The 22,405-nt window shown below is 47.3% G+C and overlaps 2 protein-coding genes across 5 annotated transcripts in view; both read left to right on the forward strand.

Moving 5' to 3' along the window:
• Positions 1-1,564, forward strand: part of CLSPN (claspin) — a 33,907-nt gene extending 32,343 nt beyond the window's left edge. For both annotated transcript variants that reach the window (XM_047869547.1, XM_047869548.1), the window contains exon 25: positions 137-1,564. In XM_047869547.1, the coding sequence (XP_047725503.1) occupies positions 137-247 (111 nt within the window). In that variant the 3' untranslated portion in view covers positions 248-1,564. The remainder of the gene's footprint in view (positions 1-136) is intronic.
• On the forward strand, positions 178-21,565 carry CC1H1orf216 (chromosome C1 C1orf216 homolog). Of its 3 annotated transcripts, none has more exons than XM_047869553.1 (2): positions 178-306; positions 18,520-21,565. In XM_047869553.1, exon 2 carries the CDS (start codon positions 18,525-18,527, stop codon positions 19,209-19,211), a length of 687 nt encoding a protein of 228 aa, XP_047725509.1. In that variant the 5' UTR covers positions 178-306; positions 18,520-18,524; the 3' UTR covers positions 19,212-21,565. The 3 variants fall into 3 exon arrangements, with proteins under 3 accessions (XP_047725509.1, XP_047725507.1, XP_047725508.1); XM_047869551.1 differs by lacking the exon at positions 178-306 and adding an exon at positions 15,245-16,058; XM_047869552.1 differs by lacking the exon at positions 178-306 and adding an exon at positions 15,245-15,951.
• The last annotated feature ends 840 nt before the right edge of the window (positions 21,566-22,405 follow it).

Below are 22,405 nucleotides of genomic sequence, written 5' to 3' on the forward strand. Positions count from 1 at the left end.
CTTTCCTGGAAAGTTTATATTTCTTTTTTTTTCTCTAAACATCCATGATTTAACTATGAGTTCCTAAAGAGCTAATTGAAGGTAAGTACTTGTATGAGGGTCTTGAGCTGATCCTGATTCTTTCTCTGCTCTCTAGGTAAGGAGAAGGGGTCCATCTTTAATGACATCCCCTTCACCTAAGCGCCTCAAAACAGATGATAGTACTTCAGGATTGAAGCAAAGCATCTTCAGATACTTGGAAAGCTAACACCATCAGGGTTGATGGCACCTATGTTGAGACTGCTTGAGAAGTTTCTGGCATTGAAGGTTGGAATTGATGTTCATGTGGATGATCCCTGCCCCCCTTCCTTCATAATCAGTGCATTAAGATTATGGACAGAGATTCCAGTTCTTTCCACTGCATGGCTCTGGACATCTTTTTCCTTTCTTAGTATTATTTCCTGGGTTAGCCACTAATCTTAATTCTACAGTGTTTACAACAATAACGCATGGGTACTTGGGTGAAGGCTCACTTCCTCCATTATATATTTGACATTTTGTCCTAGCAGCCTCCTGGGTTGATAGGGGTGGTTAGAGGAGGTTAGGTGTGAAAGGTGTGGTTAGAGGAGGAGAAGGAGAAGAAAAAATGTGTCATTACAGAAAAAAACAGAAAATAGTGAATGTTGACACCAGAATGAATCCTTCACACACTAAGACGTGTACCACGGTGACCTGTACTCTGTGAAAGAGAGCCTTTTTAGAGGACCTGGGAACTAATAGATGGGCCTTTATATTTGTCTTGCCCCTTCTATTTTCCTGTATGCATCTTCCCTAGGCAGCCTCAACTTGCCAATTAACATTTGCTTCCCTTATAATAAGGACTCAGTTGGTCCCCAGTCAGAAAGATCTTGGCCCTAATTTTCTGGACTACAAGGATAAAGATAAAGGGTTACACCCAGTGTCTGTCCACATTACATATCTGATGGGGAGTGCAGAGAGCTCTCTCCTGGGACTAAATTCTCAACGTGCAACAATGTTGCTCAAGGACCTCCCTTCTCATCGTGACACACACAAAAATATAACTATTATTTATCACATTCAGCTGGGTTTATTACATTGCCCTGACCAGAGGACACTTTAATCTGTCATTACTTATTTAGAAAGAAGACCACTATGGAGTTTATAATCAAAATATTGTTGAACGTAATTCCCCCCACTCCCAATTTTCCCTGAAAAATCATGAGGCTCTTAGAACTTTAGGCAGATCTTTTCCCCCCTTAGAACTGAGTGTCACTGCTGCTTTGGAAAAACGTTCCATGTGAATACTGTGGTTTCAGTGACAGGAGCTGGACTTGAGAAATTGGATGAATTGTGCCAGTTTTTTATTGGCAAATGGGAAACACCAATTTAATTGCTGGAATTAGGGTATAGGTTTTCTACAATTGTTTTTAATACACAAGATGCTGACTTTGAGAGAATTTGTATATTTGTAATCTTTTAATGGGGAAAATGTATATAAAGATGTTTTAATATGTATGTAGTGTTTCAACAAATCTCAATGCCTGAAGGCAGGGTTTGCCATCCAGATCGGGTGCTCATTCTTAGGTCAGTCCCTGTGTAATATCGAGGAGCATTGTTTTCAGGCTGCCTCCCTCCCAGGGAAGCCCTCTGGGTCTAGAGAGAGAGGCTGGACAGTTGTCCCTCCCTGACCTCTCAGCTTAATTGATCATATTCACTCCCAAAGTGGTTTGGGTTCAGTACAGGTAAAGAGACTTTACATACATGGTACCTGTTGTTAGAGCCCTCTGATTGGCAGCTGTGGGTCCAAAATGAGAGTTAATGCCCCTCCCTTTGAGCTTTTTTTTGTTTTTTTTTTTAAGAGAGAGCGAACACATGAGTCGGGGAGAGGGGCGGAAGGAGGGAGAGAGAATCTCAAGGAGGCTCCATGCTCAGTGCAGAGCCTGACATAGGGCTTGATCCCACGACTCTGGGATCATGACCTGAGCCAAAATCAAGAGTTAAGATGCTCAACCACTCAACTGACTGAGCCACCCAGGCACACCCCTTTGAGCTCTTTAAACAGTGCCCAAGACAGGTAGCCTTTGCCTTGCAAAAGAACTGGGAAGGAGGGCTAGGTATTTCTCCCCTCTTGCTTTCTCATATCCTTTTTTGGGGAGGAGAGATGAAGAGGGTTGGAATTGATTGACCACTGAGGATAAGAAAAGCAGTGCACAAGAAATCTAGCGTATGGTTTCTGTTCTAGGCTCTGGAAAGAAAGCACTCTTTGGAGAAAGAAAAGTTGAGTCTTAATCACTAGCTGACTTTTTCCCATGCCAGTATAGTTGTTTAAGGCAAACTAAGTCTTGACCTTGCTAACAAGATTGGAGCAGAGAGTTGCAACCTGACCCATATGCTTGTGCCCAAAACATTGAGCCATCAGCTTCAGCTATGTTCTAATGAAACCCCAGGGCCTGCTGTTATAGCTCCTGCTAGCACTCAGCTCAACTAGCTTGGAAATGGCATACCTGGAGGGGTGAGAGCCCATGCATCTGTGAGATAGATATGCTCAATGTCAGCCCTTTTGCCTCCTAGTTCCACACCATGGGGTAGGAACACATGGCATTTCACGTAAACAGGTCTTTGATCTCACTAATTCAGTCTACAGTTGCACAAACCATTCTAGGGCCTCTTCCATAAAGCATCAGGTTCTGTTCACCAAAGCACCATAGGGACAAGCTGCTCAGCTCCCTGTGCAATCCCCTCATCTCAACTGCTCCATAAACTGTACCCTTTGAGAATTTCTAATGGTTCAAACTGCACATTTTTGGTCTTTGTCTCCTGTACTTGTTTAATAACTCATGGGGCTTCCCGTCTTCAGACTTGTTTACCTAAGGATAGGGGAGAGTATTTCTGGGAAGAGTGTCATGCTATCTGATTATATCATATTTGAGATGGTATTCTGTCTTCTGCCTTGCATTCTTTTTTTGTTTTTTGTTTTTTCTGGTATAGATTTTATTTTTAAATAATTTTTACACCCAACGTAGAGTTCGAACTTACAACCCCGAGATCAAGAGGCACATGCTCTACCGACTGAGCCAGCCAGATGCCCCTCTACTCATTCCTTGACACATGGCCTGAAATGTAGTGTTGCCTGGTAAAGGTTGAATGAATACTAATACCACACCTTTCAGAGCCTCCATTTATATGTATAAAATGAGAATAGTAATTCATGCCTGTCTCAGAGTTGCTGTGAGGCTTAAGTTGGAAAATATGTGAACGTATTATGCCAAGTGCTACTCTGCAAGCATAAATATGAAATTCCCGTTGTCACAATCATAATGTTTGTAGACAACTCATTAAAAGGCCCATTGTCTCATAAGCATCTCAAATGTGTGATCTTAAAAAGCATCTTAAAAATGTGATCTTCCTTGGGGTGCCTGGCTGGCTCAGTCAATGGAGTATGCAACTTTTGATCTTGGGATTGTGAGTTTGAGCTCCACGTTGGGCCCAGAGCTTACTTTAAGGGGGAAAAAATGTGATCTTCCTTCCTTCTAAAAATCTGCTCTTACTCCAGCATTCCTCATTCAGTAAAAGGTACTTCATAAACCCAGTCACTCAGGCTAGAAACCTAAAAGGCATTCTTTTTTTTTTTATTAAGTTATAAAAATTCTATTTCATTTTATCATTCCTTCAAATCTGAGTTGAAAAGATTTTCTTTTTAGTTGTTGTAATTGACATATAACATATTAGTTTTAGATATACATTATAATGATTTGATATTTGTATATATTGTGAAATGATCACCATAGTAAGTCTAGTTAACATCTATGACCACACATAGTTACAAATTTGTTTTTTGTGATAAGAACTTCTATGATCTACTCTCTTGGAAACTTTGAAGTATGCAATACCATATCATTAACTATAATCACCATGCTGAATATTACATGTCCGTGACTTATTTAATTTATAAGGCCGTTCTTTTTTTTTTTTTTAATGTTTGTTTATTTTGAGAGAGAGAGGGCATGTGTAAGAGCTAGGGAGGGGCAGAGAGAGAATCTCAAGCAGGTTCCGCCCTGGGATCATGACCTGCACCAAAATCAAAAGTTGGACACTTAACTGACTGAGCCACCCAGGTGGCCCCCCCACACACACACCCTTTCTTAAGATTTTATTTTTAGGGGTGCCTGGGTGGCCTATTCGGTTAAGCATCTGACTTCGGCTCAGGTCATGATCTCGCGATTCATGAATTGGAGCCTTGCATTGGGCTCTGTGCTGACAGCTCAGAGCCTGGAGCCTGCTTCAGATTCTGTGTCTCCCTCTCTCTCTGCCCCTCCCCCTTTCACACTCTGTCTCTGTGTCTCAAAAATAAATAAACCCGGGGCGCCTGGGTGGCGCAGTCGGTTAAGCATCCGACTTCAGCCAGGTCACGATCTCGCGGTCCGTGAGTTCGAGCCCCGCGTCAGGCTCTGGGCTGATGGCTCAGAGCCTGGAGCCTGTTTCCGATTCTGTGTCTCCCTCTCTCTCTGCCCCTCCCCCGTTCAGGCTCTGTCTCTCTCTATCCCAAAAATAAATAAACGTTGAAAAAAAAAATTTAAAAAAAAATAATAAATAAATAAATAAACGTAAAAAAAAATTTTTTTTTAAGATTTTTTTTTAATTTTTAGTTTTTTAAAAAAAAATTTTTTTTTTCAACGTTTATTTATTTTTGGGACAGAGAGAGACAGAGCATGAACGGGGGAGGGGCAGAGAGACAGGGAGACACAGAATCGGAAACAGGCTCCAGGCTCTGAGCCATCAGCCCAGAGCCTGACGCGGGGCTCGAACTCATGGACCGCAAGATCGTGACCTGGCTGAAGTCAGACGCTTAACCGACTGCGCCACCCAGGCGCCCCTAAGATTTTATTTTTAAATAATCTCTACATCCAACGTGGAATTTGAACTCATAACCCCAAGATCAGGAGTCACGTGTTCCACCAACTGAGCCAGACGGGCACCCCTATAAGGGCATTCTTGATATCTCCTTCCTTCCAAAACCAACTCCTGTTATATCTACTTCCAAATTGCACCTTGAATCACCTCTCTTCCGGCTTTGTAGCCAATGCCCTATCCCAAGTTTCCATAATTCTTGCCAGGGTACTGTGGTAGCCTCCTGATCTCTCTCCTAGTTTTGCTCCCTCTCCACTCAATCTATGCACAGCAGCCAGAGGACACCTTGGTATAAACATAAATTGGAGGATGCCATGTCCTCATTTAAAATCTTTCGATGTCTTCCGTTGCATTCGGAATGAAGTTCAAGCCTACAAGGCCCTCTGTGATATAGCTTTGTCTCTCAATCTCCTTTCCACTCTTCTTCCACATCAGGGCCTTCCAGAGTGTTCTTCCTTTTTCCTGGCATGCCCTTCTCTCCACGCTTCATCTTTGTCTGGCTAATGTATAAATCTCCAGGTGTTAGCTTAGATCTAACTTCCCCTGAGAAGCCTTCCATTACCACCCCTTTTTTAATCAGTTTACCTCTGCTAGTTTTCCTTTTCTTTTGGATCTTTTATCACAGTTTGTCACCTTAATGTTTGTTTAGGTCTGCCTCCCCCATTAGACTAAATTCTGTAAAAACAGACCATATCTGTTTTGTCAAAAAATGGAAAGAGGTGCCTGGCTGGCTCACTCCATAAAGCATGCAACTTTTGATCTTAGCATTGTGAGTTCAAGCCCCATGTTAGGTGTAGAGATTAGTTAAAATCTTTAGGGGCACCTGGTGGCTCAGTCGGTTGAGTCTCATGGCTCATGAATTTAAGCCCTGCATTGGGCTTTCTGCTGTCAGCGTAAAGCCCACTTTGGATCCTCCCTTCCCCTGCTTGAGCTCTCTCTCAAAAATAAACACTTAAAAAATAATAAATAATAAAATCTTAAAAAAAAAAAAAAAGCATAGGTGGTGCCATACCTGGCATATAGAATTACTCAACAAATACTTACTGAGCAAGGAGTGATTTGAAGCCTGGAAGAGCTAATGGTGAAAAGCTTGGAGCTGAACTGCATACAAAGAAGCTTTTCAGTGTGGGACAGAATAGAGATGATAGCTGTGTGAAACCATAAATCCTTGTTCTGCAGCTTACAAGTGGCATGACCTTAGATAATTCATTTTCTGAACTTTTTTCCTCAACTGGAAAATGAGGCCAGAGTGAAATGGCTTGGTCTAGCTCACAGGGTTGTGGTTAGGATCAGAGGTACAAATTAATGTGAAATGGTTGAGTACATGTAAGAGACTGCACTAATGCCCACTAGCCCACTGCTGAGGATGGGGTGAGGCTCATGCCTCATTATGATCTGCTGAGTGGGGAGAAGTCAAGCCTTGCCAGAGCCACCAGCCCATGCTGCCTGGGTTGGCTCTATGCTGGGACCGGTGGGAGTGGTTGGGATGGAAGCCAGCTGTGTACCTGGACACTCGCAGCAAGCTGGGGAAATAGGCATGGCTTTATGGACAGCTGGTGTCACCTCAGACTTTACCTTTTGAGATGTAGGTGCTGATCTCTGTCCCTAGTAGTTGTATTGTCTGTCTGTACTATCCACGTCCTTCCCGTCCCCTCTTCCTGTCCTCTCTTCTCTCACCTTAAAGGTTTTCATTTTCAGTTTATTGATCTAGTTCTTCCCTGTGGTGGGATACATAATGGGAAGAGGGGATTTGAAGTAGCTACAGCCTAAGGGTGATCAGAGGAAGCTATGGGGCTGAACACCTGGGTTCTTTCCCTTCATTTCAGAAAGAACCACAGTCTGTTGTTCTTGAAGGCTGGTGGGCTCTGGGTGGGGGTGAAGAGGCAGCTCCCAGCTGCAGGCTGGGGAATCGCTGGGCCCAGTCTAAGGGGTGGAAAGTGCTAGGGCAGGGTTGGGAGTGAGTCATGGTACATGTTTTTCAAACCCTGTCTTTCTCTCAGAGGCTGAGGAAAGGAAAAAAGCTGACTGCCCACCCCCTCTTTGTCTTGTCTAATTTAACTTATGTTATTTATCAAAAAGACAGGTTATTTGGAAAACCAGATGGACCCAGGCAAAAATCATCTGGATTTTCCAAATGTGAAAAATTAGGTTCTGGGGGCCCAGGAGGAAAGGCGTGTGTGTGTGTGTGTGTGTGTGTGTGGCTGGGAGGGGGTGAGGAGTATTGAGGGTACTTTGTTTCTCTGTAGTCAGACCCAGAAATTGCTCCATGATACCAAACTTCCCCCTCCCCACCTCATTTTCCTTCAAGTTCTTTATGATTGGAATCTAAATGAGAAAACTAAAATCTTTATGTTGCTGGCTGGGAGTGCCCAGAGAACTCTCAACAATGAGAACCTGTCAGGGCTGTAATTGAACAGCAGCTGACAACTTTCTCTATCTCTCCAACCCTTACCTCCTACAAAATTGGGTTAGTGAGAGGTACAGGGTACAGAGAGGTTTTAGGAGCAGAAACCTCCAACTCTTGTCCCTTTAAGGTTATCCCCACATGATCATGCAGATCGGGAAGTTAGACATTAGGGGTAGAAGTCAGCCTTTCATGACTTTCTAATTATCAGATGGCCTAAGAACACTGGGGATTAAGAGTGGTCTATCCTTTAAATATCCAGGGAAGGAGGTAGTTCTCTAGCTACAACCAGGAATTTTTAAAGCCCATACTTCTGTTACCTCTGGGGAGAAACGCTGTTAGAAAGGAATTCAAACAAGTGGCCATGAAAGCAGGATTCCATGTGATAGAGAAAATACTCTGGCTAAAAGCAGAGAGAGAGAGCCATTTCTCTACATATACACATGCACACACACAGAACAGAGCCAAGACCCTTTGTGGCCCGAAGAACCCTTGACAGCAGCAATAGCACTTGTCCCATTGTGTCAGTTTTTAAAGTGTTGCTGGATTGTGAAAGCCACTTAATAACTTGATCTCATCTGAATAATCTAAGTTAATACTAGCTTCACAGTTGTGAGGATTAAGAAAGAAAACCATTTGTAAAGTGTCTCCCTCCAGGCCTGGCACTGGTAAACTTCAGTGAATGTTTGTTGAATGAATGAACCCATGAATTCAAGCATTAAGGCTCCCTTGACCATTTCCAAAGATCAGTTGCTTGAATAACAGACCTGTGGGCTGTCCCTACTGAGTCTGGAACCTGAGGCATGATCTAACCGTGCCACTCACTTAACACAAGTTTAATGAGTATCTGTGATGTGTGGGGTAGAGCATGATGGGCTGCCCTGTTCCCCTTCGAGGAAGGCCTTTTTGGCCCAGTTGCTGGGAGCATTCTCTGCAGACAGCCTTCCATGGTCAGCCCCTTTGGGAATTGCCTCCGTAGCAGAGAACCCCTTGCCTGAGATCATGCCACTTTCCAGCATGGCCCTCATCCAATGACAGGAGTATAAAGGGCTGCCCATCTCAGCTCATTTGGGGATAATTCTGCAGGGCCATCCAACCTTTCAGAGTTCCCTGAGGGGTTGACTGAGGCTATCAGGGGCCTGAATGGTAGTTTAGCTTCTTTCTCCAACCTTCCACAGATACTGATCCCAAAGGCACTTAGTAATAAGTGTCCTGCATGCTAAAATGTCTCTGCATCTGCTTCCTGGGGTGTGCTAGTCCCGGTGGCCAAGACTTTAGAACAGGAAAGGACAGACTCCAGTTTCCAGGAGGTTTCCAGCATTGGAGGTGTTGATACTGTCTTTTTATGCCCACCAGAGGGCAGCAGCAGCATAGCAGCCGCCGCATAGCAGCCGCCCTCCCCACTCCTCGAAGTGGGCTCCCTGACTTCCCTCTGACTTCCCACCACTACTGTTCAGTATTAGGAAGATCACCTACCTCCCTTAGTGCATCTACCCTCCTGTCTAAGGGAAGAAAACTTTCTGAAATTCTCAAGGCTTTAGATTTTGTCAGTCTCAAACCACCCCCCTCTTGCCCAGCACCAAAGGCCAATCTGTCTTCCTGTTGCACCCCTTCCCCCTCTTCAGCTGTGCAAACCCCTTGCCCAGGATCTCCCACCTCCCCACACTTCCACCTGCAATAGATTTGTTTTCTGTGTGACAGGGTAATTATGAACTTGGGGCCAGGAGGCCCAGGGGCCAGTCTGAGGATGGTCACTTCAATCTGGTGCTCCCTGTTCTGCTAACATTATTGATTTTTAGTTTTATTTATTATGATGATTTTTTTTTTTTATCTGGCCCTGGTGACACATGAGGTGTGGAGGCTAGAAGTCAAAAACAAATGTCACAATTCAGCTTCTTGAAACCACCTACCCACCTGACATTTTTTTCAAGATTTTTTTTTTTTAATTTAAGTTCAGTCTACACCCCCTCCAACGTGGGGCTTGAACTCATGCCCCCAAGATCAAGAGTCTCATGCTCTACCCTCAGTCAGGCGCCCCCTCCCCAACATATTTTTTAATCTACTGGTTTTAGCATCTCTGCTTAACTGTCTTCATTCTGTTCCCTCATCCCCAAAGTTTCTCCCAAAGATTGTAACAGGAATCAGAGCCAGGTGTGGCTGGAGGATGGGGGCTGGGGAAAGGCGTGGGGACAACATGTAGGGTACCTTTTGTTAGCAGCCAATAACTCACCCAGAAAGCCTTTATGGCACCCCCTTTACTTGTCAGTTATTTCCAAGCTGAACCCCCAACTCCCTGCTTCTTTTTCAGTCCTTCCCCTGGGGCAGTCCTGAGGTGGGTCAAGCTATGTGCCCTTTTTTTTTTTTCTTTTTCTGCATCAGTTTCTCTGGCTGTGAAATGGGTTTGAGAAAAACCTGACCAGGAAGCTTTCTGAGACAGTGAGGTTGAGATTGGGTGGAGCCAATTCACAGAGCAAGGCCGCCTGAACTTCTGGCTACCAAAGGCCTCCCATAACATCATACTGCACTCTACTTGCTGGTGGGGAAGAGGAAGGGCAGGCTTTAGGCAAGACATTACAAGGGGGAGGGGGCACTCAGAACTGCTGTGATTGCCATGGGAATCAGCTGAGGCCACGGGCAATTTGTGGGGCCACGTTCCCCAAGCCTGTTTTCTCTGTGTGTGCTGGGAGAATGAATAAATCATTGTTCAGGGGTGGGATGCAGCTGCCGGGCTCCACCCCTCGGCACATGCCCCGACTCCAGCTCCTCCATTGAAGACTGCTGGAGCAGAGAGGTTTATACACCCAGCTCCCCAAATCCTATTGAGGCCTCCCCCTCTGCACGAGCCGCCAGCTCCAAGCCCATTCAGCCTGGCCCTTTGTGTTGGGGGTTAAGTGGTTACATGTGGGGGGCACCCAGAAAGGACCTGTCAGGCCCTGAAAGGCTGTACTGATACGGTGCCCTCCTACTGATGAATGGGGTGGGTGGAGGAGTGGTGGGCGGCCAGAGGGTGCAGTGGGGGAGAGGGCATGGGGATTATGGAGCCCACAGAGGCAGCTGCTAGGAAGGGGGTGGAACAGGCACTCCCTTCTCTCAGTCCTCCTGATCAACTCTAGCTCACTCCCTCTGTTGTGGGCTGTAGAGTTTCCCATAGCCTTGGGATCTAAGATTTGTCTCTCTGGTCTCCTGGTGGAAGAGGCCATTTACCACTTGGGTGCACTGAGGAGAAAGAGTCTACACCACCTTTCATTCTCCAGCAGCTCCAAAACACCCGCTTGTTCCCTTTAGGGGAGGCAGGGATGGTGAATGGAAGGATCTGTCTTCTAGGTTTTTGTGGTGCAGGGCATTTGAAATTGTGCCTTGACTGAACTTTAAAAGCTTCCTGTGAGCCTCTTCAGGAGCCATTTATAGTGGAGGGCTCAGGGAGGAGACAAGATCTCAAACTGGATATACTGCATAGATTTTGTTTGGGAAAAAAAAAAAAAGATTCCAAGGTTTAAAAAAAAAAAAAGCTTTAAAACTTCAGATTTGATATACTTCCCACTCATTTTAACAGCTGAGAAAACAGCCATATTGGGGGTGGGGAATGGACATGTCTTACCTAAAGTGATCACACAGCAATTTCTTTTTTTTAATTTTTAAGTTTATTTATTTATTTTGAGAGAGAGCACACGCACAAGCAGGGGAGGGGCAGAGAGAGGGGAAGCGAGAATCCCAAGCAGGCTCTGCACTGTCAACCCAGAGTCCAACATGTGGCTCGAACTCATGAACCATGAGATCATGGCCTGAGCTGAAACCAAGAGTTGGATGCTTAACCGACTGAGCCACTCAGGTGCCCCAGCAATTTCTTGATAGAGGAGAGTGGCATTTTACCTTTAAAAGGCAGCAGGGAAATGGATGAACAAAATAAGTAGGTCACCAGCTTTGTAGGCCTTCTTTCCTAGGGTGAGCAAATTCTGGGGAATGATTTCCTTCTAATCTTCCTTAAGGATTCTCTGGTACATCAAAGGTCCTCCAGGGCTGTGCTTAGCCCTGGGAGTCCAGTGTTCACAATTACAATGTTCAAGGCATATTATCTTTATTTAATCTGGGAAGTTGAAAATGTTTTGATTTGCCTAAGTTTCCAAAGCCTTGTGGAGAAGTTGACAGATGATCTGACCTCAGGGAAGGAGAAGAAAGCAGGTGGCAATATAGCTTGTCCTCCAGGACTAGACGCCTGTGCTTTGTTCTGACATGGAAGTTTTGGGGGCTTTCTCGGTTATTTCCCTGCTGCCCACAGGGTGAAGCTCAAGCTCCTTGGAATGATGGTCAAAGCCTTTCACAACTGGGCCAACTTTATCCTCTAGCCTCATCTCTTACCTCCATTTCCCCTCAAGCTCCAGTCACCCTGGCCACACTCTGAACATACACACCACATACAGTCTCCTCTGCTTTCTCCTGCTTTCTCTGGGTGAGCTTCCATTCATCCTTTAAAGCCCCCTCTGTGAAGGCTTTCCTTACCCTCTTTTGTACTCATTGCTTTTTCCTTGTAACTCTGTTGTAGGACCTATACATTGTATAGCCCACTCTTTTCTATTTCCCTTTCTAAACAGGGAGTTGCACAAGGTCACCACCAGCTCTGATCCTGCTCTGAATCCCCAACACAGCACCTGACCCAAAGTGAGCACTCTGTACTGAATGCGAGTGAATGGATAGGAAGAAATAATGTCTTTGAGGCTGAAACACCTTGATCCCACCCACCTCTTTCTTCCTGGAAGTACTGACACTGAGAAATTATCCACCTATAGAGGAAGCAACTCTTATGCCTGTCCTATTTCCTGGGGTAGAAATACCTCTCATCTCCCTTATCTCCTTGTCTGACACTCTAGGCCCTTTAGCACCTAGCACTAGTTACTCATTGCTAGTCTCTCTTGGCTCTGACATCTGTCTGCCTGCCAGGATATCTACCCACTTCCCAGGGCTGGCCTATTTGGGCTGCTACTGGCCATCTCTAGTGATTTCTGTGTCCTTGCCAATTCAGTCTTTATAATCTATGTAGCTGGGTAGACACAGCCACAGACACCGCTCTACCTGGAATGACTGATTCCTTGGCATCCTGACTGCAGAAACTTCTGGTGAATGGATCACGGACATCTATACATCTGCTTGTCTGTGATCATGCAGACATGGACACCCCCACCTTCCTAGGGTTTTTTGTTCTCAAGGCTCCCAGCCTTCTGAAAATTATGGAGCGGCCAGGACCACTGTCTGAGCACTTACTGCATTAATTACACAGTGCTGGAGTATCCCACACAACTTTACCCTTGACTAAGAGAAGAGAGGCTACAACAATCTGATGCTGTGGGAATTCACTTGACTTCTCAGATATTAAGTTATTTAGAACTATGCCCATTTGTGTGCTGCCCTGCAGAGTACAAGAGGCTTTAAGTCAACAGTCAGTATATAATTCTTTGTCATTTGTAGCCAGAATCCATATGAAGAGGCAGAGATAGGTGTGGCATGTTACGTGAGTATACCTAATGATGTTCTCGAAGAGTTTGCTTCCTGTTTCTGACATTCTAGCTTCTACAGGTCAGGAGGTTTCAGCGTCTTGGGAGAAATGATTATAATGTGGGAACACTGAGATGATTCCACTGCATTTCAAAGGAGGTCACAGTGTAAGCTGGATTGCTAATGGCTACCAAGGGGAAACAGAGATGCCACTCCTTAATGAGGGCTGAGAGGTATATGAGGGGGACCCCTGGGCCACTACCTTGTGCTCTTGTATTAATCAGGATTCTTTTGATTGCCAGCAAAGGAAATTCCACTCAAGGTGGGCTTGAGAAAACAAGGGCCTTATTGGAAGTTATAGAAAGGCCTCAGGAAACAGGGACCAGAACATCACCAGGACTTCTGTCTTTTGTCTCTGCTTCTCTGTGTAAGCATCATTTACTCCTACTCCAAACTGACTTCCACTTGGCAGGGAATGTGGTTGCTAAAGCCCTGCCCATACATCTTCCCAGCTTTGTCTTCCTTTTATTTCAGAAAGTCCCAGAGAAGAGACTCACCTGGAGTGGGGTTCCTATGCCTGGACTCACCGGGCTCCCATTTGACCCACATGGTTAGAGCTGGGAGAGATGGAGTCCACAAGAGAGGCAGAGAGGAGCAGCTCTGGGCCCACCAAACAACTATCTGACATGGCTGTATGGCACAGGAAGACCTGCATAACTCTAAATCCCCCCAGGCTCAGAGCCTTTAGGAGTGAGGATTTGGGTCACCTCATTGGGTCACCTGTCTAAAGGCAAGGGGAACTTGCAATGGGTAAGGGAAAAAGGAAGACTAGTTAGGCTTCAGCATCTGATGTAGAAATGGGGCTGAGGTCTAAAAAAATAGCAAGAGCTGAAGTAGGGGACTGGGTAGCAGGGTGACTCAGTTGGTTAAGAATCTGACTCTTGGTTTCTGCTCAGGTCATGATCTCATGGTTTGTGAGTTCTAGCCCCACATCAGGTTCTGTGATGACAGTTTGGAGCCTGCTTGGGATTCTCTCTCCCTCGTTATCTCTCTGCACCTCCCCTGCTTGCTCTGTCTCTCTCTAAATAAATAAACTTAAAAATTAAAATAAAAAAGATGGAGTAGGAGATAAAAGCAAAAGAAAGAGATGAGGGAAAGACAAGAGCATTTTAATTTTTAAAAATATTTATTCATTTATTCTTGAGAGTGATAGAGAAGCAGAACATTGGGGGGGGGGGGGGCGGGTAGACCGAGAGGGTGACACAGAATCCAAAGCAGGCTCCAGGCTCTGAGCTGTCATCACAGAGCCTGATGCCGGACTTGAACTCATAAATTTCAGGATCATGACCTGAGCTGAAGTTGGACCCTTAACCAACTGAGCCACCCAGGCGCCCCAAGACAAGAGTATTTTAAAATGTTTTATCTTTCAAAGATGAAGCCATATTAGTTTTGTTTTATTTTGTTTTTAATGTGGGGAGGACATGAAGGAGGTATAGCCAATTGCTCGGTTTGCTTGGTAAAGTGGGGGTATGGAAGGGACCTTCTAGAACCCTGAAGGCTAAATTTGTCCTCATCTCCCTTCTAGGGCTACCTTAGGAAATTATTTAAGAAGCCCTAACTTTCCTAACACCTGCCAGTGCTTTCTTATCATTAGAGTCAGCACCAACTGCATCTCTATTCTCTCTGATTGCAAACTGAATCCCCAACCCTCCACTTTTCCTTCAAGGAAGAAGGGAGTGAGGAAGATCAGGCTTCAGTCAGTAGAAACTGAGAAGGGTTCACGGCACAGCCACTATGGAGCAGTTCTCTGCCCTGCAGGGAGGAAGGTGCCAGGGCCTGAGTGTAGGACATAAGGCCCAGTCCTGTCCCAGAGCAGATAGTCTTTCTTTGTTTAAAACATAGCTTTTGGGGCGCCTGGGTGGCTCAGTCGGTTAAGTGGCCCACTTCGGCTCAGGTCATGATCTCGCGGTCCATGAGTTCGAGCCCTGCGTCGGACTCTGTGCTGACAGCTCAGAGCCTGGAGCCTGTTTCAGATTCTGTGTCTCCCTCTCTCTGACCCTCCCCCGTTCATGCTCTGTCTCTCTCTGTCTCAAAAATAAATAAACGTTAAAAAAAAAATAAAAAAAATTGCTGCAGCCTTTGGATTAGGAAGGGCAGCCTTTATTAAAAAAAAAAATAAATAAATAAATAAATAAATAAATAAATAAATAAATAATAAAACATAGCTTTCATGGGGGTGCCTGGGTGGCTCAGTCTCATCCCTACTCTTGATTTTGGCTCATGTCATGATCTCATGGTCGGTGAGAACAAGCACTGCATCGGGCTCTTCACTGACAGAGCAGAGCCTGCTTGGGATTCTCTCTCTCTCCCTGTCTCCCTCTGGCCTTCCTCCCTTGTTGTCTCTCAAAACAAATAAATTGAAAAAAAAAAAACAAACACATAGCTTTCATTAAGTGACCTTAATGAAACAAGCACAAAATGAATATATCATTTCAAATTGTGATAGATGCTCTGATGAAAAGGAACCAAGTGCCCTTGAGAAATATAAAAGGGGAAACTAATCTTGCCTAGGAGGTCAGAGGAGGTTAATCTGAGAAGAGAGCTGACATATGAGTAAGTTGAGAAGGGGAAGAGAATTTTAGGTAGAGGGAACCGTGTGTGCAAAAGTCGCGTGGCATAACGGAGTGTGAAGCCCAGTTGCAGAGATGGAGGGCAAAGGATGAAGCTGGAGAGGTAGACAGGACAAGATGCTCAGAACCCTGTGGCCGCTGCCTCAAGGATTTACCCTGCAAAAGGGAAGCCATTTGAAAGGCTTAAAAGCAGGAGGATGGTGACATGATTAGATTTTCATTTTGAAAATGTCACTGCATCTGCAGTGACGCAAAGCGATCCGAGGGACCCAATGGATGCAGTGGGAAGATAAAACCCGACCCGGCAGGCCTCGGTCACGGCTGCAGGAGGCGGGGGAGTTGGTTCCGGCGCTCTGGCCAGACTAGCCTTTCGCTCGGCGGAACCCCGAACCGGCCCACGTGGGCCCGGCCGCCCCGCCCTGTCTGCCGCGCTGACGCCGCCCGACTCTGCAGTCCGGGCCTGGGGCTGGGCGCGTCGCCGGGGAGCCCCGCACCCCACGCCCGGCCAGCGTGGCCGCCCAGGTCAGTTCGAGACATCCCCCTCCCCCCCTCCAGCCTCCAGAGACGAGTTCCCGCCGCGGGGCCAGCGGGAGCAGAGCCAGCCGCGCCGGGGCGGGCGCGTCCAGGCAGTGAGTCCGGCAGGAGGGGAGGGTTGGGGGCCCAGCCCCCCGGGACGGGGGGGGGGGGGGGGCAAGCAGGGGATCGCAGGCTCCTCCGGGCTGCCCCCTGTGGGGAGCTTAGGGAAGCATGGTCTCTATCCTCTATCTGCTGGAGGCGGAGGGGTGGGGGGGGGGGGGTCCTCTCCCGCAGGGCTACGCAGGAAGGGAGGCGGCCTCCCCAACCCTTACAGAGCCATCTCCCCACCCCCGCCGCCTTACACACCCCGGGCCGACTGCGGATTAGCTTGGACGGAAGCCTGATCCTAGGGTGTCTGGGTTCCCATTTTACCATCTCTGAGAACCCTGTGAGCCTTAACACCTAAGCCGCCGCATCTCAGCTTCCCTCGCGGCCACTCCCAGTTTAAGAAAGAAAGAAAAAAAAAAAAAAAACCGACAACATTTGGGCCTGGAAGGTCCCCAAGACTGCTTAGCGGGATGGGAGTATGTAGGTCACTAAAGGACCGTCGCTACACCCCGAGGACTTTTGCCCACTACCACCTATAAAGACCTCCTAATCCCTGCTGTACTTACACTATCCCTCACTCTTACTGATCCCCCATTTTTCTAATCCTTGTAATATGTAGTCAGTAGAAACCTCTTGTTAATTCAAACCCTAATTTTGGTAGAAATGGTTATTAGGGAGGAAAGAATGGTGTGATACGCCCTCCCTCTGGGGCCCCTGGATGGAGCAAGCTAGGGGAGGGGCACAAGATAGTAAACCCAGAGGGAAGAGGGCAAGGTCAGAAGAGAGGCTTGTCAATGGGGATGGGGACGGGGCGGGGTGGGGGTGCGGTTGCTCACTAGGGCAGAGGAGGTAACTGGAGCCGTACTTCTATCCCTGGGCCTGAGCAGTAGCCTCTCGCTACCGTTGGCTTTCTCTTTAAGAGGATAGATAGCCCAATGCAGCCCCTCTCCCCCATTCACTCTCACAGCAACTATGTACTGACACCTGCTTAGTGCAGGAATATGACAGAGGATATATAGAGGAGCTCGGTATCTAGTCAGGAAGCCAAATGTATAAGCTGCTATTAGAAGATAGTCCCCAAACAAAACCAAAAACAACTAAATGCACAGTTACTGGCCATCAACTATGCACCAGGGTCAAGAAACAGATATGAACAAAACAGTGAGTACCAGTGCAGTGGGGACCCAGGGGAAGGCATAGTTAACTGTGCTTATTTATGTGTGCTGGGGCTGTGGGAAGAACTTCAGGAAGGCTTCAGAGAGGTGGGGATCAGACATCTGCATTTTGAAGTACAAAAAGGAGTTTGCTGGGTGGAGAAGGGAGGAGTTTACAGGGGAGGGGAAGGGAAGGGTATTGTGGACCAAGGGAATTGTGTGAATAATGACACATTATTGACACAGAATAATGACACATTCTGAGATCTCTGAGAAATTTGGGATTCTGAGAGGGGCAGAGTGGCAAGAGGCAAGCCTGAAATGGGGAGCAGGGGTCAGCTGAAGCACAGCCTTGTAGGCCATGTTGAGGGTTAGCAGTTTAGGGAGGGCTCTCAGAGCTGTGACCAATCAAGTTTACATTTAAAAAAAATTTTTTTTAAGGTTTATTTTTGAGAGAGAGAGAGAGAGAGAGACAGATAGACAGAACGTGAGTTGGGGAGGGGCAGAGAGAGAGGGAGACCCAGAATCCAAAGCAGGCTCCAGGCTGTGAGCTGTCAGCACAGAGCCCGACGTGGGGCTTAGGCCCACAAACTGCGAGATCATGACCTGAACTGAAGTCGGATTCTCAACTGACTGAGCCACCCAGGTGCCCCTCAAGTTTACATTTTTAACTGGAGGCACAGAGGTCAGAAAAGGCTGCAGCAGTCAGTCAGTAATCCCAGTAAGAAATGGCCTGAACCAAGTACAAGTGAGTGTTGACGTATATGCATACATACACAGGTTTTTAAGAGAAAGAATTGTCAGCATTTTGTGGTCAATGAGATGGGGGAAGGAAGCAGAGTGAGGAGACCAGGATGCTCTCAGGTTTCTGGCTGGAGTGACTGAATGCAGGGTGGGCCATTTTTCTGAGGACACTGGAGAGGGAGAGCTGGTTGGGACATGTAGAATTTGGGGGGCCTATGGATGGTTGCAGAGTTGGATAGCAGTCGGATCTGGGCTGGAGACACATCTGAGAGTCACCAACACCTGATGGTTCTTGAAGCTATAGCAGAAGATTAGTTCATCTGGGAAGACGTGCACAGAATAAGGAGACAGCCTGCCTCGGAGAGCTGAGGGAAAACCCTATGCAGGAGACCGCGAATCAACAGAGAAGGAGTAGGAATACCACAAAGGGAGGTGTTACCAGAGGGAAAGGGACTGGGAAGGAGCATCCAGCTCCTCCACACTGCTTTGCCCCCACAGCTAAGTTGCCACGACTTCAGGCACCCCACCCTGTCCTGCTTTGACTCATTCTTCTGCTTCTCCTTTGCAGACCAGATGTTTGCCATCCAGCCAGGGGTAGCTGAGGGGGGCCAGTTTCTGGGGGGCCCACCTGGAGTATGTCAGCCTGAGCTCCAACCAGACAGCAACTCCAACTTCATGGCGAATGCCAAAGATGCCAATGAGAATTGGCATGGGATGCCAGGCCAGGTGGAGCCCAGCCTGATGAGAGGCTCCTCTGAGTTGCCCTCTGACAACCAGGCCTTCCAGGCCCCTGGACTCCCTGATGGGGAGGTCCGCAGCCCACCAGAGGGGGCAGAAATCGCCGGAGCTGAGCTGGAGAAGATGAGCGGCGCCAGCACAGTCTGCTCCCCTCTGGAGGACAACGGCTATGCCAGCAGTTCCCTGAGCACCGACAGCCCCAGCAGCAGCCCTGAGCCTGTCTGTGGGACCCCTCGAGGCCCAGGCCCTCCAGATCCCCTTCTGCCCTCAGTGGCCCAGGCTGTGCAGCAGCTGCAGGCTCAGGAGCGCTACAAAGAGCAGGAAAAGGAGAAGCATCATGTGCACTTGGTGATGTACCGTCGCCTGGCCCTGCTGCAGTGGATCCGGGGCCTGCAGCACCAGTTGGTTGACCAGCAGACCCGTCTGCAGGAGAGCTTCGACACCATCCTGGACAACCGAAAGGAGCTTATCCGTTGTCTCCAACAGAGGGCGGTCCCATCCAGGCCCCAGGATCAGGGCTAAGGGTGTGCCTCCACAGGGGTGCAGGGGTACATGTATATATTTGTAGGCATGTGTATGGTTGCGCACAAGTAAGTACATGATTATTGCTGGTATGAGTGCAGATAAGCGTGAGTATGTATGTGCTATCATGTAGGCAGGTCCAGGCGTGTGTGAATCAGCACCTGTGCATCAGCTTGTGTGTGCCATGCGTACACATGAGCTAACTGATGTGCAGGTCTGTGTGTGGGTGTGTACATATGTGTGTGTGTAGCATGTATGTAAGAGGGAGTATGTTTGTATATGTATGCATGAACCAGGTGTCCAACAGTGTGTATATATGTGCACGAGTGAGGATATATATGCAAAAGGTATGTGTGTGTGCATATGAATGAGTTTGAGTGTGCAGGCTTGTGGTGGGTGTCTGTGAGTGAGCCCTTGTGTGTGCAGGCCTTTGTGTGCAAGTGCAGGCATGGGAAGGGTGTATTAGAAGCATGGATTTGCAGGCCGACTCACTAGCAGGTGTGTGCAAATACATATTCAGTTGTGTATGTCGGGCATCCACACTCTGTGTTACCCATTGTCAATCCTAGCCTTTTTTTCTCCACAGGGTCCAATTGTTCCCTGGAGAGAGGGCTAGCGTCATTTATCTGAGGGTTGTGCTGATCCACTCTCCTGGGATTTCCCAGGCCACCTCTCCTATTCCTTCCCCATCACTCCTCCCAGACTTTGCTCTACTGAAGCTGTTGTCCCTGATGGTGGATTTGCTGTAGGAAGTGTGGTGGCTGCTCTGGCCTGCCATGGCTTTTTGAGCAATTGGTAGAGAATTAGTATGAGGGAGGGAAGCTGGGGGTGGTGATTGACACGTGGCAGGGATGGGGGATGGGATCAGAGAAGAAGATAAAGAACTGTCCCTCTTGAACTCTGCCCTGGGGCACATGGGAGATGGGGACGGGGGAGATGATAAGGGAGATGATAACGGCAGAACCCTGTGAAGAATAGGAGAGTGGGAATTCTAAAATATCAGTTTGAAACAAACCACCCTTCTCCACAGCAAAGGAGCTGTTGCAGACCATATTGATTTCAGCTTCTGATGAAAGCGAATGTGTGCTTATAAGCTTGCAAGGAATTGGCATGGTATTCCAAGGCTATTGGGAAAAAAAAATCTGTTTCCTCTCTGTGCCTCTACTCGCTGTGCCTTTCTGGCTTTAGCAACACTGGACGTCAAATTAGGTTGGTCTGTTTTTTCTGAAATCAGGCTGTCTGGGCCCAGAGGAGCCACATTAACCTTTGGTGGGGGGGGGGGGGGGGGGGGGGGACAGTGAGTGTCAGCTCAGCCCAGCCTCTGGAAGCTCTTAGCATGTTGGGTCATAATCCCTTCTGTCACTGCATGGCCCTTTAAATGGGGGTTGACAGGCTAGAGCAGAGGCTCTGTGAAAAGGAGAGTGGGTGAATTTTGGGGAGAACCAAGGACTAAGGTAGCCAAGCTCTCTGCTTTACCTCTGGAGCCATGAGGATGCAAGATCCTGATGAGTGAGCAGTGGCATGATGCTTACTCTCCTTATCTGCAAAATGGGGGTGCTCTATCTGTAAAGAATTCTATCCCTGATGGGTGGGTGGGTGAAAGGTATAGGGAGTGAGGCTGAAGCAATGGTCCTGGGGGCTTTTGTGTCTAGCCCTTGCATGTTGACTATGAACCTGGCCTCTGGACCAAGCCATGGTGAATAAACTGGGGCAGAGAAATGCATTTCTTGAGTTTGTGTTTCTATTCTACCCATTGCCTGGTGGCCTCTTTTCCATGGCGTCTGAGGTGCCCTTTTGGACTGGAAGCTGGGGGACAGATGTGGGGGCAGTCACTGGGGAGGAGGTATTCAGCCTGCTGTGGCTGATGGGGCTGGCAAGAGGTCTCTCCTCAAGGGCCTCTCAGTCTGACAGGGGAGACTTGGCCTGAGAGCCCCGTATGGGATTGTTCTCATCCTGAGGCACCTTTGAGCCTGAAGATGGGGGGTGGGTAGGCATCGATTGTGAGGGATACATATGCTCCCCCCCACACACTCCTATTCAACCCTGCCCTAGAGCCACCACTTCCCTGAAGGGTGCCCTGACTGCAAAACACTGAGTTAGGCTCCTCAGCTGGTTCTGACACATATGTGGTTATAACACATGTATATGACTTCAGATATTTGCTGTGCCAATCTAGACTACACTTATTTTACATTGGTTTGTATGATGACTTATTAATTAGTTTATCAAAAATTCATTATTTGTTGGGGCGCCTGGGTGGCTCAGTCGGTTAAGTGGCCCACTTCGGCTCAGGTCATGATCTTGCGGTCTGTGAGTTCAAGCCCCACGTCGGGCTCTGTGCTGACAGCTCAGAGCCTGGAGCCTGTTTCAGATGCTGTGTCTCCCTCTCTCTGACCCTCCCCCGTTCATGCTCTGTCTCTCTCTGTGTCAAAGATAAATAAACGTTAAAAAAAAAAAATTTAAAAAAAATTTCATTATTTGTATAAAGAAAGGTTATCTATTGCTGCATGACCAATTACCCTCAAACTTAGGGACTTAAAACAATACTCATTTGTTATCTCATGATTTCTGTAGGTCAGGAATCTCTCACAAGGCTGTAAGCAAGGTGTTAATCCAGGGTCTGTGGTCTTATTTGTTGGGAACATTCAGTTCCTTAAGGGCCATTGGCTGGAGGTCACTTTCAGTTCCTTGCCATGTGGGTTCTCCCAACATGACAACTCACTTCATCAAAGCACGGCAGCCAAGAAAGTGATAGGGTACTAGCAAGACAGAGGTCATGATTTTCTGCAACCTACTCACAGAAAGAACAACCCCTCAATGTTGCCATATTCTATTGGTTAAAAGCAAGTTACTCAAAGAGAGGATATTATACAAGGCTGTAATTACTAGGACGAAGAGGCTATCTAACACAGAAGGCGTCTTTTTTTTTTTTAAGAGAGAGCACATGCATGCACAGTGGGAGGGGTGGTGTGAGGTGAGGAGGGGAGAGGGGGGAGAGAGAGAGAGAGAGAGAGAGAGAGAGAGAGAGAGAGAGAGAGAATCTTAACCAGGTTCCATGCCCAGAGCACAGCCTGACATGGGGCTCAATCTCATAACCCTGAGATCATGACTTGATCCAAAATCAAGAGTTGGATGCTAAATGGACTGAGCCACCCAGGTATCCCCACAGAAGGCATTTTTTGATTGATTAAATA

Source organism: Prionailurus viverrinus, chromosome C1 (genome assembly GCF_022837055.1).
Source record: "Prionailurus viverrinus isolate Anna chromosome C1, UM_Priviv_1.0, whole genome shotgun sequence".
Classification (NCBI taxonomy): Eukaryota; Metazoa; Chordata; class Mammalia; order Carnivora; family Felidae; genus Prionailurus; species Prionailurus viverrinus.

Coding starts and splice junctions, on each gene's coding strand:
- CC1H1orf216 (XM_047869553.1), top strand. CDS start 18,525: ATGTTTGCCATCCAGCCAGGGGTAGCTGAGGGGGGCCAGTTTCTGGGG.